Below are 13,612 nucleotides of genomic sequence, written 5' to 3'. Positions count from 1 at the left end.
ATTCACTTAATAACTGCATATCTATAGTATTCACTTAATAACTGCATATCTATAGTATTCACTTAATAACTGCATATCCATAGTATTCACTTAATAACTGCATATCTATAGTATTCACTTAATAACTGCATATCTATTGTATTCACTTAATAACTGCATATCTATAGTATTCACTTAATAACTGCATATCTATAGTATTCACTTAATAACTGCATATCCATAGTATTCACTTAATAACTGCATATCTATAGTATTCACTTAATAACTGCATATCTATTGTATTCACTTAATAACTGCATATCTATAGTATTCACTTAATAACTGCATATCTATAGTATTCACTTAATAACTGCATATCCATAGTATTCACTTAATAACTGCATATCTATAGTATTCACTTAATAACTGCATATCTATTGTATTCACTTAATAACTGCATATCTATAGTATTCACTTAATAACTGCATATCTATAGTATTCACTTAATAACTGCATATCCATAGTATTCACTTAATAACTGCATATCTATAGTATTCACTTAATAACTGCATATCTATTGTATTCACTTAATAACTGCATATCTATAGTATTCACTTAATAACTGCATATCTATAGTATTCACTTAATAACTGCATATCTATAGTATTCACTTAATAACTGCATATCTATAGTATTCACTTAATAACTGCATATCTATAGTATTCACTTAATAACTGCATATCTATAGTATTCACTTAATAACTGCATATCTATAGTATTCACTTAATAACTGCATATCTATAGTATTCACTTAATAACTGCATATCTATAGTATTCACTTAATAACTGCATATCTATAGTATTCACTTAATAACTGCATATCTATAGTATTCACTTAATAACTGCATATCTATAGTATTCACTTAATAACTGCATATCTATAGTATTCACTTAATAACTGCATATCTATAGTATTCACTTAATAACTGCATATCCATAGTATTCACTTAATAACTGCATATCTATAGTATTCACTTAATAACTGCATATCTATAGTATTCACTTAATAACTGCATATCTATAGTATTCACTTAATAACTGCATATCTATAGTATTCACTTAATAACTGCATATCTATAGTATTCACTTAATAACTGCATATCTATAGTATTCACTTAATAACTGCATATCTATAGTATTCACTTAATAACTGCATATCTATAGTATTCACTTAATAACTGCATATCTATAGTATTCACTTAATAACTGCATATCTATAGTATTCACTTAATAACTGCATATCTATAGTATTCACTTAATAACTGCATATCTATAGTATTCACTTAATAACTGCATATCTATAGTATTCACTTAATAACTGCATATCTATAGTATTCACTTAATAACTGCATATCTATAGTATTCACTTAATAACTGCATATCCATAGTATTCACTTAATAACTGCATATCTATAGTATTCACTTAATAACTGCATATCTATAGTATTCACTTAATAACTGCATATCTATAGTATTCACTTAATAACTGCATATCTATAGTATTCACTTAATAACTGCATATCCATAGTATTCACTTAATAACTGCATATCCATAGTATTCACTTAATAACTGCATATCTATAGTATTCACTTAATAACTGCATATCTATAGTATTCACTTAATAACTGCATATCCATAGTATTCACTTAATAACTGCATATCCATAGTATTCACTTAATAACTGCATATCTATAGTATTCACTTAATAACTGCATATCTATAGTATTCACTTAATAACTGCATATCTATAGTATTCACTTAATAACTGCATATCTATAGTATTCACTTAATAACTGCATATCTATAGTATTCACTTAATAACTGCATATCTATAGTATTCACTTAATAACTGCATATCTATAGTATTCACTTAATAACTGCATATCTATAGTATTCACTTAATAACTGCATATCTATAGTATTCACTTAATAACTGCATATCTATAGTATTCACTTAATAACTGCCAGCAATGATGGTTTATTGATGGCACTGCACAACAGATAACTCTCTGTCATTAGCCTTTTCACCACCAGTTTCCTCTTTTCATCACAAATTCACAAAATAGTCCCATTTATAGTCTGCACTTTCAGTCAAAAGATTGGGACAAATATAGCCAAGTAAAACTGGAAACTGACTCAGATTTTGCTGTTAGCTTCAAAATTAGGCTTCATTTCCAGAAATATTGAGAAATATTGGGCGAGAAAGTATACTATCCACATTATCAAGTCATTCAATAACCCGCTTCTGCTTGGATCCTGCTGCTTGTTGGTATATTATTAGTTCCCATTCGAACAAAGTTTGAAACGAAGACTTATAATTTGGTCTCTGTGTCATGACAATTTGTCCATGTCAATTTGTTTTACAATCAGATCAAAGATGGCTGACTGGCAGCCATGTTGCTTTTTGAACATACTACTATATCTCCATATTTTTAATCATATTTCACACATACATCATACATGATGGCTTACTTGTCCTTTTAAGTTTGTTCCATAATTAGATCAAAGATGGCCAGCTGGCATCTATCTTGTTTTTTGTGTGTGCAAATGTGGTATCTTGGACATGATTTGTCGGTTTTTATTCAAATTTTATACAAACATTATACATGTTTAGATACATGTCCATGATGATTCGTTTTGTGTTTCTGTACATGAAATTCAGTTCAGATAAAAAAAATGCATGAATAGCATATCCTGTTTAATTTATGACCATATATGATTTTGGAAGAGTCATTTATTTAATACATCTAATTTCTGTTGATACTAGACTAGAATTATTAACTATGCTTTTGGTGCATATTACTATATTTTTGGCATAAATAACATTTCCCCTAATTCCAACAGAGACTTTATTCATTAACGATGACTTGTTAGGAATAATTGCTGTTGTCAAAACAACAAAATACCATGTGTGACATTTAGGGGTTCTGCATACTGTCTATTGTTTATATGCGCAGTAGATGTAACTTTTAAGAATTTTTGTTTTCAAATAAAACATTTCTTTTGTTGTAACTGGGAAATGCCTAGCATTTCAAGGTTGAAAGAAGGCTGTCACTACAAGAGATGTTACTGACCTAATTTTGAATTTGGAGACATTAGTGACGATTTGTGAAACACTCGTGAAAATTACTTTACATCACTACAATCTTGTGAGGGTAATTTTCACGTACACCATCACACTTTGTAGTTGTTGACATTTTGCTAGGGTCCTTATCAAAGAGTGAGAGACGCACCAATCTACAAGCATATATCTTGTTGCAAAAAAAAAAGCTAAAAGTTGCAAAAACTGATTTTAAAATAAAAACAATCTGAGGCGAAGTGCCATTGTATACTTGAGTACTGTTAAAAAGTATCCAGTTTTAGCGGTTCTTGTGAAATCCATATAAATACATTTGAACATCGTGTAATGAAAGAATTGGTTTTCTTTTAAATCTTAATTTAAAAGTTTGTAGCAATGTATTTAAAGCACCGTCGTCGTTCGAATTTCATGTAAATAAACAATGTATATTACACGCATTGTATACGTTGTGAGTCCCATATCGAACATACATGAAATGGAACCCTGTAGGATAACTATTGCACTCGCGTAAAAATATTAAAATGATGAAATTGAGAACGACTGAATATTCCTCAAGATTTTTCATCTGCGTTATAATTATGTCACACGTATTGAAGGGCAGTGGTCGTCGTGCTGCGTCCTGTTCGATATGGGACTAAATGCGTGTAAAATACATTGTTTGTTTACATGAAATTCGAACACACGCTGCATTCAAATTTAAACTGACAATGACTTTATCCCCAACGGAAAAATCAGTCGAGAAACCTACATTTCCATATTTTCTGCTTTCCTGTTTACATGAAATGGACATAAATAGCTTTAAATGGAATTTTTATGGCTTCAGATTATAGCAGCAACCATTTTTCTGTGAGTTTTGAACTGTGTTGATAACTGTACTGAAAAAAGTTTTAAGAGATCTGCTGAATGCCAACTGTGCATTGCATGTAAATTCAGCAATTGTCAAAGTTATGTGTCATGCTTGATCTAGTTTAGTTACGGATGTTTATGAACTGCATAGTGTGTGTAGTTTCATTAAATACCAACCAGAAAACAGAACAATATTAGTAGAATGGGCACGTGTGCAGTATCACAAGTGTTTCTCATGACAAACAGTATATTCTTATGAAAATTTAACATCAAACATTATAATTACACAGTAACATGCAAGAGAAAATAAAAAATACGATAGACAAATTCAATATTTCAACAATTCTAAATAGATTTAATTTTAACACTTAAATTACATGACATTCTTAAACTCCAATATTACAACAATATTTTCATCACTGTCACCTGTAAAGCTAGCATTCCTGGAAGTTTTACACTGAATTCTGGGTAATGTCACTAAGCATTGTGGGTAATCATGTCATCACTGCCCATTACCCTGCTTATTCTGTACAAAGTTGACCGAGTAGGAGCCGCTAGTTGGATCCTGCTGAAGTTGAAAATTGTTAGTTGATAACCCAAAGGGTCGCAAAACCATATTTCCAAGATCTTTCAGTTTATCCATCATTTCTGCTTTCATTTTCTCGTTTCTTTCTTTTATTTCGTCTGGAAGTCTCTGCAGAAAAGGAAAATGGAGAGAGTAAGGGACGACATCAAAAGATTGATGTCGGATAAAAAACTTAATTCCTTTAGTTTTTTTCTAAACCCCCCTACCCCCCACTGAAACTTAATCGATAAATATTGGTCATGACGTAAGACTACATTCACCATTAAATACAAATTGATAATCGGACAGTAGTATTGCATAGCAGTTGGTTGTCGGGTGGGTGTAAAAAGATTTTACATTTGACGCACAGATTTACACTTGAACCAAACCATTTTTCTGTTGTTATTTTCTTTCTCGGTTATTTCAAAACATGCACAATACATTGCTCCAGTTATAAACAAGAACACTAAAAAATTCAACCTGAGAGACAAGCCATCTCATTCAAAGAAACACTTATTTGTAATAGAATTTCTAGAAATGAACATTTATTTTTGTGGTTTGGGATCATCTTGCAATTCATGCGACTTCAAATGTTGCTCTTCATTGCATATTGCAACAGTTCCATCCCCTTATCATAGAAATCTTTGATGCTATTTATAACATGCTAAGATCTATGCAGCCTGAGGAAACAACCACAAACAAACAAACTGGTGTTGAGGCCGATGATGAAATGTTTACTGCTGATAAATTTTGGGTACCTTTTCACCACCAGACTTTCTAACCCAAATTTTTTTGCATTTTTTCTTACATTCTTCTATATTTCTGGAAATGAACCCCAATTTTGGGGCCAACAGACAAAATTTGAATAAATTTTTGTATTCACTCAGAAAATTTGGTTATTTTTTGTCCAAATCTTCTGAAGGAAAGTGCAGACTATAAACAACACTATTTTGTGAGTTTGTGCCAAAAAGGGAACTGGTGATGAAAAGGTTAAAGGGGTTTACAGTTGGCTGTCTGCATAGTGCTTTTTCCCCCCATTAACTTACCATACATGCTCGTCTTGCTTCCCATGATGAGTTGTCTAGGTGTAACACTTTTTGGTAGTCTTCTAATGCTTCGTCTAACTTCTCTAATTTCTCATACGTTTGTGCTCTTCTTAGTAACGCTTTCACATATGTACTGTGCAGTTCAATAGCTGAAAAAAACGAAAAAATAACGACAATGTTGAACGATAAAGTTGATTTTGTAAAGAACTTTATTTTCAGCTGGAATTAATTTTTGCTGAAATTATTTTTTGGGTGATTTGAATGTAAAATATAGGAAAAAAGTTACATTCGCTGGATTTTATTTTCACTGAATCATTCCTTTACAAAAACAATGTTAGACAATATTATAAATTGCTGGTGGAGATAGACCATTAAATTGTCACTTATAGAGTCCTAAGAATATAGCTTCCTATGGCAAACAGCACTTGAATGATGCTTTGCTCATATCACATGCAACTTACACAAAAAAAACATCAAAACAAAAACGATAACATTCAATGCAACTATCAACTGGTTACAACATTTAAAAAAATAAACATATATACCTTTAGAACAGTCTGATATGGCCTCTTCATAGTTTTCCTGTAACAGAATCAATGTGTTACTAATTAGCAATTCTACATTATGAGTTGCTATTAACGACATTGGACATACCGGTATGCAACATTCGTAAAATACAACCAGCATAGCGAGCTGATCATTGCATTTAGATTCATAGTTCAATGTGTAAATGAGGCACGATGGGTAATCTATAGATTATGTGTCAATGAGGCATGATGGGTAATCTATGGTTCCAAGTGTAAATGAGGCCTGATGGGTAATCTATGGTTCCATGTGTAAATGAGGCCTGATGGGTAATCTATAGTTCTATGTGTAAAGGAGGCCTGGTGGGTAATCTATAGTTCTATGTGTAAATGAGGCCTGATGGGTAATCTATGGTTCTATGTGTAATTGAGGCCTGATTGGTAGTCTATGGTTCTATGTGTAATTGGGGCCTGATGGGTAATCTATGGTTCTATATGTAATTGAGGACTGATGGGTAATCTATGGTTCTATGTGTAAATAAAGCCTGATGGGTAATCTATGGTTCTATGTGTAAATGAGGCCTGATTGGTAATCTATGGTTCTATGTGTAATTGAGGCCTGATGGGTAATCTATGGTTCTATGTGTAATTGAGGCCTGATGGGTAATCTATGGTTTTATGTGTAATTGAGGCATGATGGGTAATCTGGTTCTATGTGTAAATGAGGCACGATGGGTAATCTATGGTTCTATGTGTAATTGAGGCTTGATGGGTAATCTATGGTTTTATGTGTAATTGAGGCATGATGGGTAATCTGGTTCTATGTGTAAATGAGGCATGATGGGTAATCTATATTTCTATGTGTAAAGGAGGCCTGATGGGTAATATATGGTTCTATGTGTAAATGAGGCATGATGGGTAATCTATGGTTCTATGTGTAAATGAGGCATGATGGGTAATCTATGGTTCTATGTGTAAATGAGACCTGATGGGTAATCTATGATTCTATGTGTAAATGAGGCATGATGGGTAATCTATAATTCTATGTGTAATTGAGGCCTGAAGGATAATCTATGGTTCCATTTGTAAATATGTGTAAATGAGGCCTGATGGGTAATCTATGGTTCTATGTGTAAATGAGGCCTGATGGGTAATCTATGGTTCTATGTGTAATTGAGGACTGATGGGCAATCTATGGTTCTATGTGTAAATGAGGCCTGATGGGTAATTTATGGTTCTATGTGTAATTGAGGACTGATGGGCAATCTATGGTTCTATATGTAAATGAGGCCTGATGGGTAATCTATGGTTCCATGTGTAAATGAGATCTGATGGGTAATCTATGGTTCTATGTGTAATTGAGGCCTGATGGGTAATCTATGGTTCTATGTGTAATTGAGGCCTGATGGGTAATCTATGGTTCCATGTGTAAATGAGGCCTGATGGGTAATCTATGGTTCTATGTGTAAATGAGGCCTGATGGGTAATCTATGGTTTTATGTGTAATTGAGGCATGATGGGTAATCTGGTTCTACATGTAAATGAGGCATGATGGGTAATCTATGGTTCTATGTGTAATTGAGGCTTGAAGGATAATCTATGGTTCCATTTGTAAATGAGGCCTGATGGGTAATCTATGGTTCTATGTGTAAATGAGGTCTGATGGGTAATCTATGGTTCCATGTGTAAATGAGGCCTGATGGGTAATCTATGGTTCTATGTGTAAATGAGGCCTGATGGGTAATCTATGGTTCTGTGTAAATGAGGCCTGATGGGTAATCTATGGTTCTATGTGTAAATGAGGCCTGATGGGTAATATATGGTTATATGTGTAAATGAGGTCTGATGGGTAATCTATGGTTCTATGTGTAATTGAGGCCTGATGGGTAATCTATCGTTCTATATGTAAATGAGGCCTGATGGGTAATCTATGGTTCTATGTGTAAATGAGGCCTGATGGGTAATCTATGGTTTTATGTGTAATTGAGGCATGATGGGTAATCTGGTTCTATGTGTAATTGAGGCCTGATGGGTAATCTATAGTTCTATGTGTAAATGAGGCCTGATGGGCAATCTATGATTCTATATGTAAATGAGGCCTGATGGGTAATCTATGGTTCTATGTGTAAATGAGGCCTGATGGGTAATCTATGGTTTTATGTGTAATTGAGGCATGATGGGTAATTTGGTTCTACGTGTAAATGAGGCATGATGGGTAATCTATGGTTCTATGTGTAAATGAGGCCTGATGGGTAATCTATAGTTCTATGTGTAAATGAGGTCTGATGGGCAATCTATGGTTCTATGTGTAAATGAGGCATGATGGGTAATTTATGGTTCTTTGTGTAAACGAGGCCTGATGGGTAATCGATGGTTCTATGTGTAATGTGGCATGATGGGTAATCTATGGTTCTATGTGTAAATGTGGCCTGATGGGTAATCGATGGTTCTATGTGTAATGTGGCATTATGGGTAATCTATGTTTCTATGTGTAAAGGAGGTCTGATGGGTAATCGATGGTTCTATGTGTAATGTGGCATTATGGGTAATCTATGGTTCTATGTGTAAATGTGGCCTGATGGGTAATCGATGGTTCTATGTGTAATGTGGCATTATGGGTAATCTATGGTTCTATGTGTAAAGGAGGTCTGATGGGTAATCTATGGTTTTATGTGTAATTGAGGCATGATGGGTAATCTGGTTCTACGTGTAAATGAGGCATGATGGGTAATCTATGGTTCTATGTGTAAATGAGGCCTGATGGGTAATCTATAGTTCTATGTGTAAATGAGGTCTGATGGGCAATCTATGGTTCTATGTGTAAATGAGGCATGATGGGTAATTTATGGTTCTTTGTGTAAATGAGGCCTGATGGGTAATCGATGGTTCTATGTGTAATGTGGCATGATGGGTAATCTATGGTTCTATGTGTAAATGTGGCCTGATGGGTAATCGATGGTTCTATGTGTAATGTGGCATTATGGGTAATCTATGGTTCTATGTGTAAAGGAGGTCTGATGGGTAATCTATGGTTCTATGTGTATTAAATGAGACCATTTTTTGTGTGCACAATTTACACAATATATCCTCTAGAAATGTTTTTGGTTTGGTATGCCTACCAGTTTCTATTTTCAGATTGTGATTACATCACCCAAATCTACTAAAAAATATTGGTTTATATATTTTTTTAATCAAAGTGATTTTTTGAATATTCCGCAGTCCTGAATTGTTTCGGTTATCAGAGTGGATTTCATTTTCCCAGTGGTTTTTAAATTTATTTTTTGAACCTATTGATGCTATATGAGGATTTTGTGGCCATTGGTGTCAAATGTCTCTAATGAGCTACGTCACAGTACGTTCTAGGTTGCTATGACGTGCACCACTGTATCGTGTATTTCTATGGGCTCTGTGCAAACTGCTGTGGAATGCCGGTCAGAGACAGTGAAAACAGCTGAAGTCGAGGAAACAGCACAAACTCAACTATTACACTGTTCAGGAGAGTCTTAACAACTATCCCAAAGTAAAGATTTCTAAGAGTTATTAAACTTTGTTTACATCGTGATGCTTGCCAGGCGGTGAAAATGTCCACCTCTGAGAATACATGTAGATATTTTGTGTCTCAGTTCAAACATTTGTGAAGCTTCTGGTCTCCTCAACAAAAGATGTCCTGTTGGAGTTGAACTGATGAGACATTTTACCACATACTGGTTTATTATCTTATTTATAATACACGTGTAATCATAGACAAATGGGAATTTTGTCGGTTCTTACCGTTCTGACGTGACAAGCTGCTTTATTGGAATACATAATGGATCGTTCTTTTTTGTAGCACAGTGGACATATTAGCAACGCTTGTGTGTAGGCATCGATAGCTTCACTGAAATCTAGGATAAACAGAGCAGTACCAGTTAAATAAAACAAAGTAACAATGTCTGTACAATAAAAAAAGAAGTACCCTTTGAATACCATAATTACCCCCAATGAAAATTGTTTTCAAGGTCAAAGGTTATAAATATGTCCAAACTAATTTTAGAAAATCTGTTGATATTTGGAAAAAAATAATTTATTTATTGTTTATACATATATATGGGTGTACAATATCAATTTATACTCATTGATAAATTCTACAACCCAAACCCCCCTCCCAAGAAAGATAACATCATTGTGTTTCAAAACAGTCAGAGTGATGCACCATGGTATTGCAATGGCAGCCTCCTCACATGTAGTGTTTCATAATAATACTTGTAAAATTTCAAACTATATCGACAATTATAAATATTACAATGTTGTACGTTATTATAGAGATAAAAACATAAAAAGATACTAATTACCTCCATCTTTAAAGACATCATTTCCTTTAACTTTTAGTTCTTGGGCTTCCTGTTTTCTCCTCTGAAAAATCAGTATAACAGTGAGACAGTGTTTCACACCCCTCCTCTCTCTATTTTAGAGTTCAACCTCAAGAGTTTTGTTGAGCCAAACTCGACTCATGCTTAACACGTTTACACAGCCATTTTGGCTACCTCAAGCTTGTTTAAGCTGTAGGGCTCTAGTAAAATGCTGGTGTGTAAATGATGTAAATATCAGACTCTTGTTTGATGTCTTATGAAGAACATGACAGTGTAAGGTCAAAGACAGAACCTATGAGTAAGTGTACTACCAATATTATTATTATGCCCACAGAGGCTATTTTGTCACATCCCTGATAAACATGGCTTTTTTTGCAGTAAAATTCATTCATTAAATTATTAACTAGTCATGAAAATTAGCCTAGTTTAGATATCAAACATATTTTTGGATAACTTGAAGAAATAATCATAATCTGAAAAGCCATGAATGTCACCATTCTCAGTATAATATTTAAAGTACTGGTAGTAAGATAATGGAATTAATTCCATTAAGGGTTTTGTCCACCAATTTTGCGTAAATATACAACATATACCCCATATGTGATTCATATTGAATGTGCAAATCTTTGACATGAAATTATCATGCTTTGAGTTTAATCTGGTTGCCATGAAGCCAAGCATGCACTAATTTGAACAGGGACCTTGATTTTAAGATCAGTCATCATAAATACCCGGTAACTTCTATTTTTCACACATTTAACAGTTTTCCTCGTACCCCAAGATTTTATAAACTTTCAAAGGCAATATTCAACTTGGCACATGTCTGTATTTGACCAGAGGTACATTACTTGGGGTTTGCAACGCGCATTGTACTGTATGGTGACATCATGCCAAGATCTCATTCAAGTCTCATCTCGTAGATAGCGAGACTAACGCTACGACCTTCTGACATGACATAGGCGGTTTGTAATAAAACAATAACACATGTATTACCACATTCATAGCGAAAAAATGTAATGCATCGAAAATGTACAGAAAATATAGTTATCGCAATCCGTCACATCGTGAACAGCTATTTTGATCCACCTGGACATCTCAGTATCCTAGTTACCTCGGGCATGCGCATTCGCATTTTTCTACGTTGGAATGCTTATGCGAAAGCGAGATTGAAACGGGATCTTGGTATCATGTCACCGTAGTTGCAAGCCCCAAGTAATGTACCTCTGATTTGACCTATTCCATATGCTGACAAGGTTTCATAATAGTGACCAATGCTATTGCATACTGATGACAACAGGAAGTATATACTGGTAGCAACTCAACCTAATCATGCCTAAAGATAGCCGAGCAAGCAGAGAACTCAAAACTCAACTAGATGAATAATTAGATGATGTGGTGTAACTATGGTAACTACCTCTTTATCCTCATCTGTCATGTCCTTTTCTATTTCTTTTAAATGTTCTTCGTCTTGCTCTAAAGTTGAAAATGTCTTTTTGATTTTTTCCTCTTCATGTAAATTTGATTTGTCATCATCTTTTCGTCCCTCCTCCCCCTCATCTTCCTCCTCCTCTGAATTAATAAATCTCTCTTCAGCATCACTACATTTTAAGACAGTTTTCTCAATGCCTGGTTTGTCACCACCACCATCATCAGCAATATCTACATTCCCTCCACTTTCAACTTTTACAATGTCATCATCGTCATCCTTTTCAGTGATGATGTTGGTACTTTCAGTCTTTTCTCCATCAGAGTCTAAACTCTGTGGTGTTTCATCTTCAGTTTCATTAACTTCTTCTGGCTTATCGTCTTCCTTATCAACGTCTACATCAGCAACACAGGTTGTATTCTCCTCTTTATCATCATTTAAAGCATCAAAGAATTCCTCATCACTATCTGAATCTGATTTATTGAGTTGTGCAGACTTCTGGTTGTCTTCTGTTGCCAATGTTTCATTTGATTCCATCACGAGTTTCACATCCAGCAAATACTGAGAACCAAAGAATAATAATTATGATTATTGAATAATGGAACCTTTTAAAATATAATTTAACCAAAAACTTCAGAAATGTTGGTAGGTGAATACTTTAAAATTGTACAAAATGTATGCTTGTCATACAATCAAATGTACACTGAAGGAATTTAAATGAGCTGATTTTTATGCAGAACATGGTTTATTACTATGCAGACATTCATTCAAGAAACTGACAAGATCATGTCTGTGGTGTGTGTTTTGCCAATGCCAATATTGGTCATTTATTTGCTTGTTAATCCATCTTAATTCTGAGACACAGGGTAGATAAAATCCAGATTTTTTTATAACAATATAGGTGTTCTCAAGAGGGGCATATACTGTAAAAGGATTAATTATTCACTGGGTTTTAATTTTGCTTATTTTGCTGACTGGAAAATGCGCTAAATTAAAACCCGGTGAATATGTAAATTTACTATAGAACATATTACCTAAATGATAAAACCATGAATTTAAAACCCAATGAATATGCCTGAAATGGTAAATCAGCGAAATTTAAACCCAGTAAAATTAGTCATTTTACAGTAATATTAATCTAGGGGCGATGGAGGGTAGGGGGAGGATAGGATTAGTTGTGGGGGTACAATGAAAAGTCTTCATTATTTTCAAATATTTTAAAACCAAGATTTTTTCAATAATTCAGGATAACAAAAAGTACCCCACCAGTCATTATATATAATTTGTTCACCCTTTGTCACCAGTCTACAATCTGAGATATGGCATAATATTTCCAGCTACGGTGTTTTTCAGTAACCGTGCTCCTTTAAAGTCGATATCCGGGTGTACAATTGATTGCAATTAATTCATGAGCAACTACTAGTACCTTAAATCGCTCGATTCGTTTTTTTCCAACGTCACGCGTTCACGGAAGCATGATTGGCGTTGAAAAAAGACAGTCAACCACGTTTACTAGCTATGTGGGATCAAGATATAGTACTGGCATTTCTCAAGCGCTTGAGAAAGAAGTGCTTTATCACATCTTGTTATCATAATTACAAATAAAAAAACATCGGTTTCTGTGCTTCTGGAGATCAAAACCTACCTGGGGTCTTGAAGCCAAACTTCCGGGTATTTTATAAAGTAGTTCTGTTGACCCCGTTATGATCTTTGACCTACTATATCAATCCGCGTTAG

At 34.0% G+C, this 13,612-nt stretch overlaps 1 protein-coding gene across 1 annotated transcript; it reads right to left on the bottom strand.

The window, feature by feature from the left end:
• Positions 1–4,299: 4,299 nt before the first annotated feature.
• LOC100373793 (tetratricopeptide repeat protein 1-like) lies at positions 4,300–13,591 on the bottom strand. Its single transcript, XM_085504215.1, has 7 exons — positions 13,521–13,591; positions 11,864–12,436; positions 10,432–10,492; positions 9,872–9,984; positions 6,122–6,158; positions 5,577–5,725; positions 4,300–4,659 (listed from the first exon to the last, which is right to left on the bottom strand). The coding sequence occupies exons 2-7, from the start codon at positions 12,410–12,412 to the stop codon at positions 4,468–4,470; spliced, it is 1,101 nt and encodes a 366-aa protein (XP_085360341.1). The 5' UTR covers positions 12,413–12,436; positions 13,521–13,591; the 3' UTR covers positions 4,300–4,467.
• Between the last annotated feature and the right edge of the window lie 21 nt (positions 13,592–13,612).

This window comes from Saccoglossus kowalevskii, chromosome 10 (assembly GCF_978046115.1).
Source record: "Saccoglossus kowalevskii chromosome 10, keSacKowa6.1, whole genome shotgun sequence".
In the NCBI taxonomy this organism is placed as follows: Eukaryota; Metazoa; Hemichordata; class Enteropneusta; family Harrimaniidae; genus Saccoglossus; species Saccoglossus kowalevskii.
Note: the sequence above shows the minus strand (reverse complement) of the source record. Positions and strands in the feature narration are given on the sequence as shown.

Bases quoted from the DNA above. Each gene is read 5' to 3' on its own strand.
- LOC100373793 (XM_085504215.1), bottom strand. From the start codon at position 12,412: ATGGAATCAAATGAAACATTGGCAACAGAAGACAACCAGAAGTCTGCA. The intron at 5,726-6,121 runs GTATATATGTTT...CGTTTTTTTCAG, and splicing joins CATATCAGACTGTTCTAAAG to CTATTGAACTGCACAGTACA. The intron at 4,660-5,576 runs GTAAGTTAATGG...CCTTTTCTGCAG, and splicing joins AAGCAAGACGAGCATGTATG to AGACTTCCAGACGAAATAAA.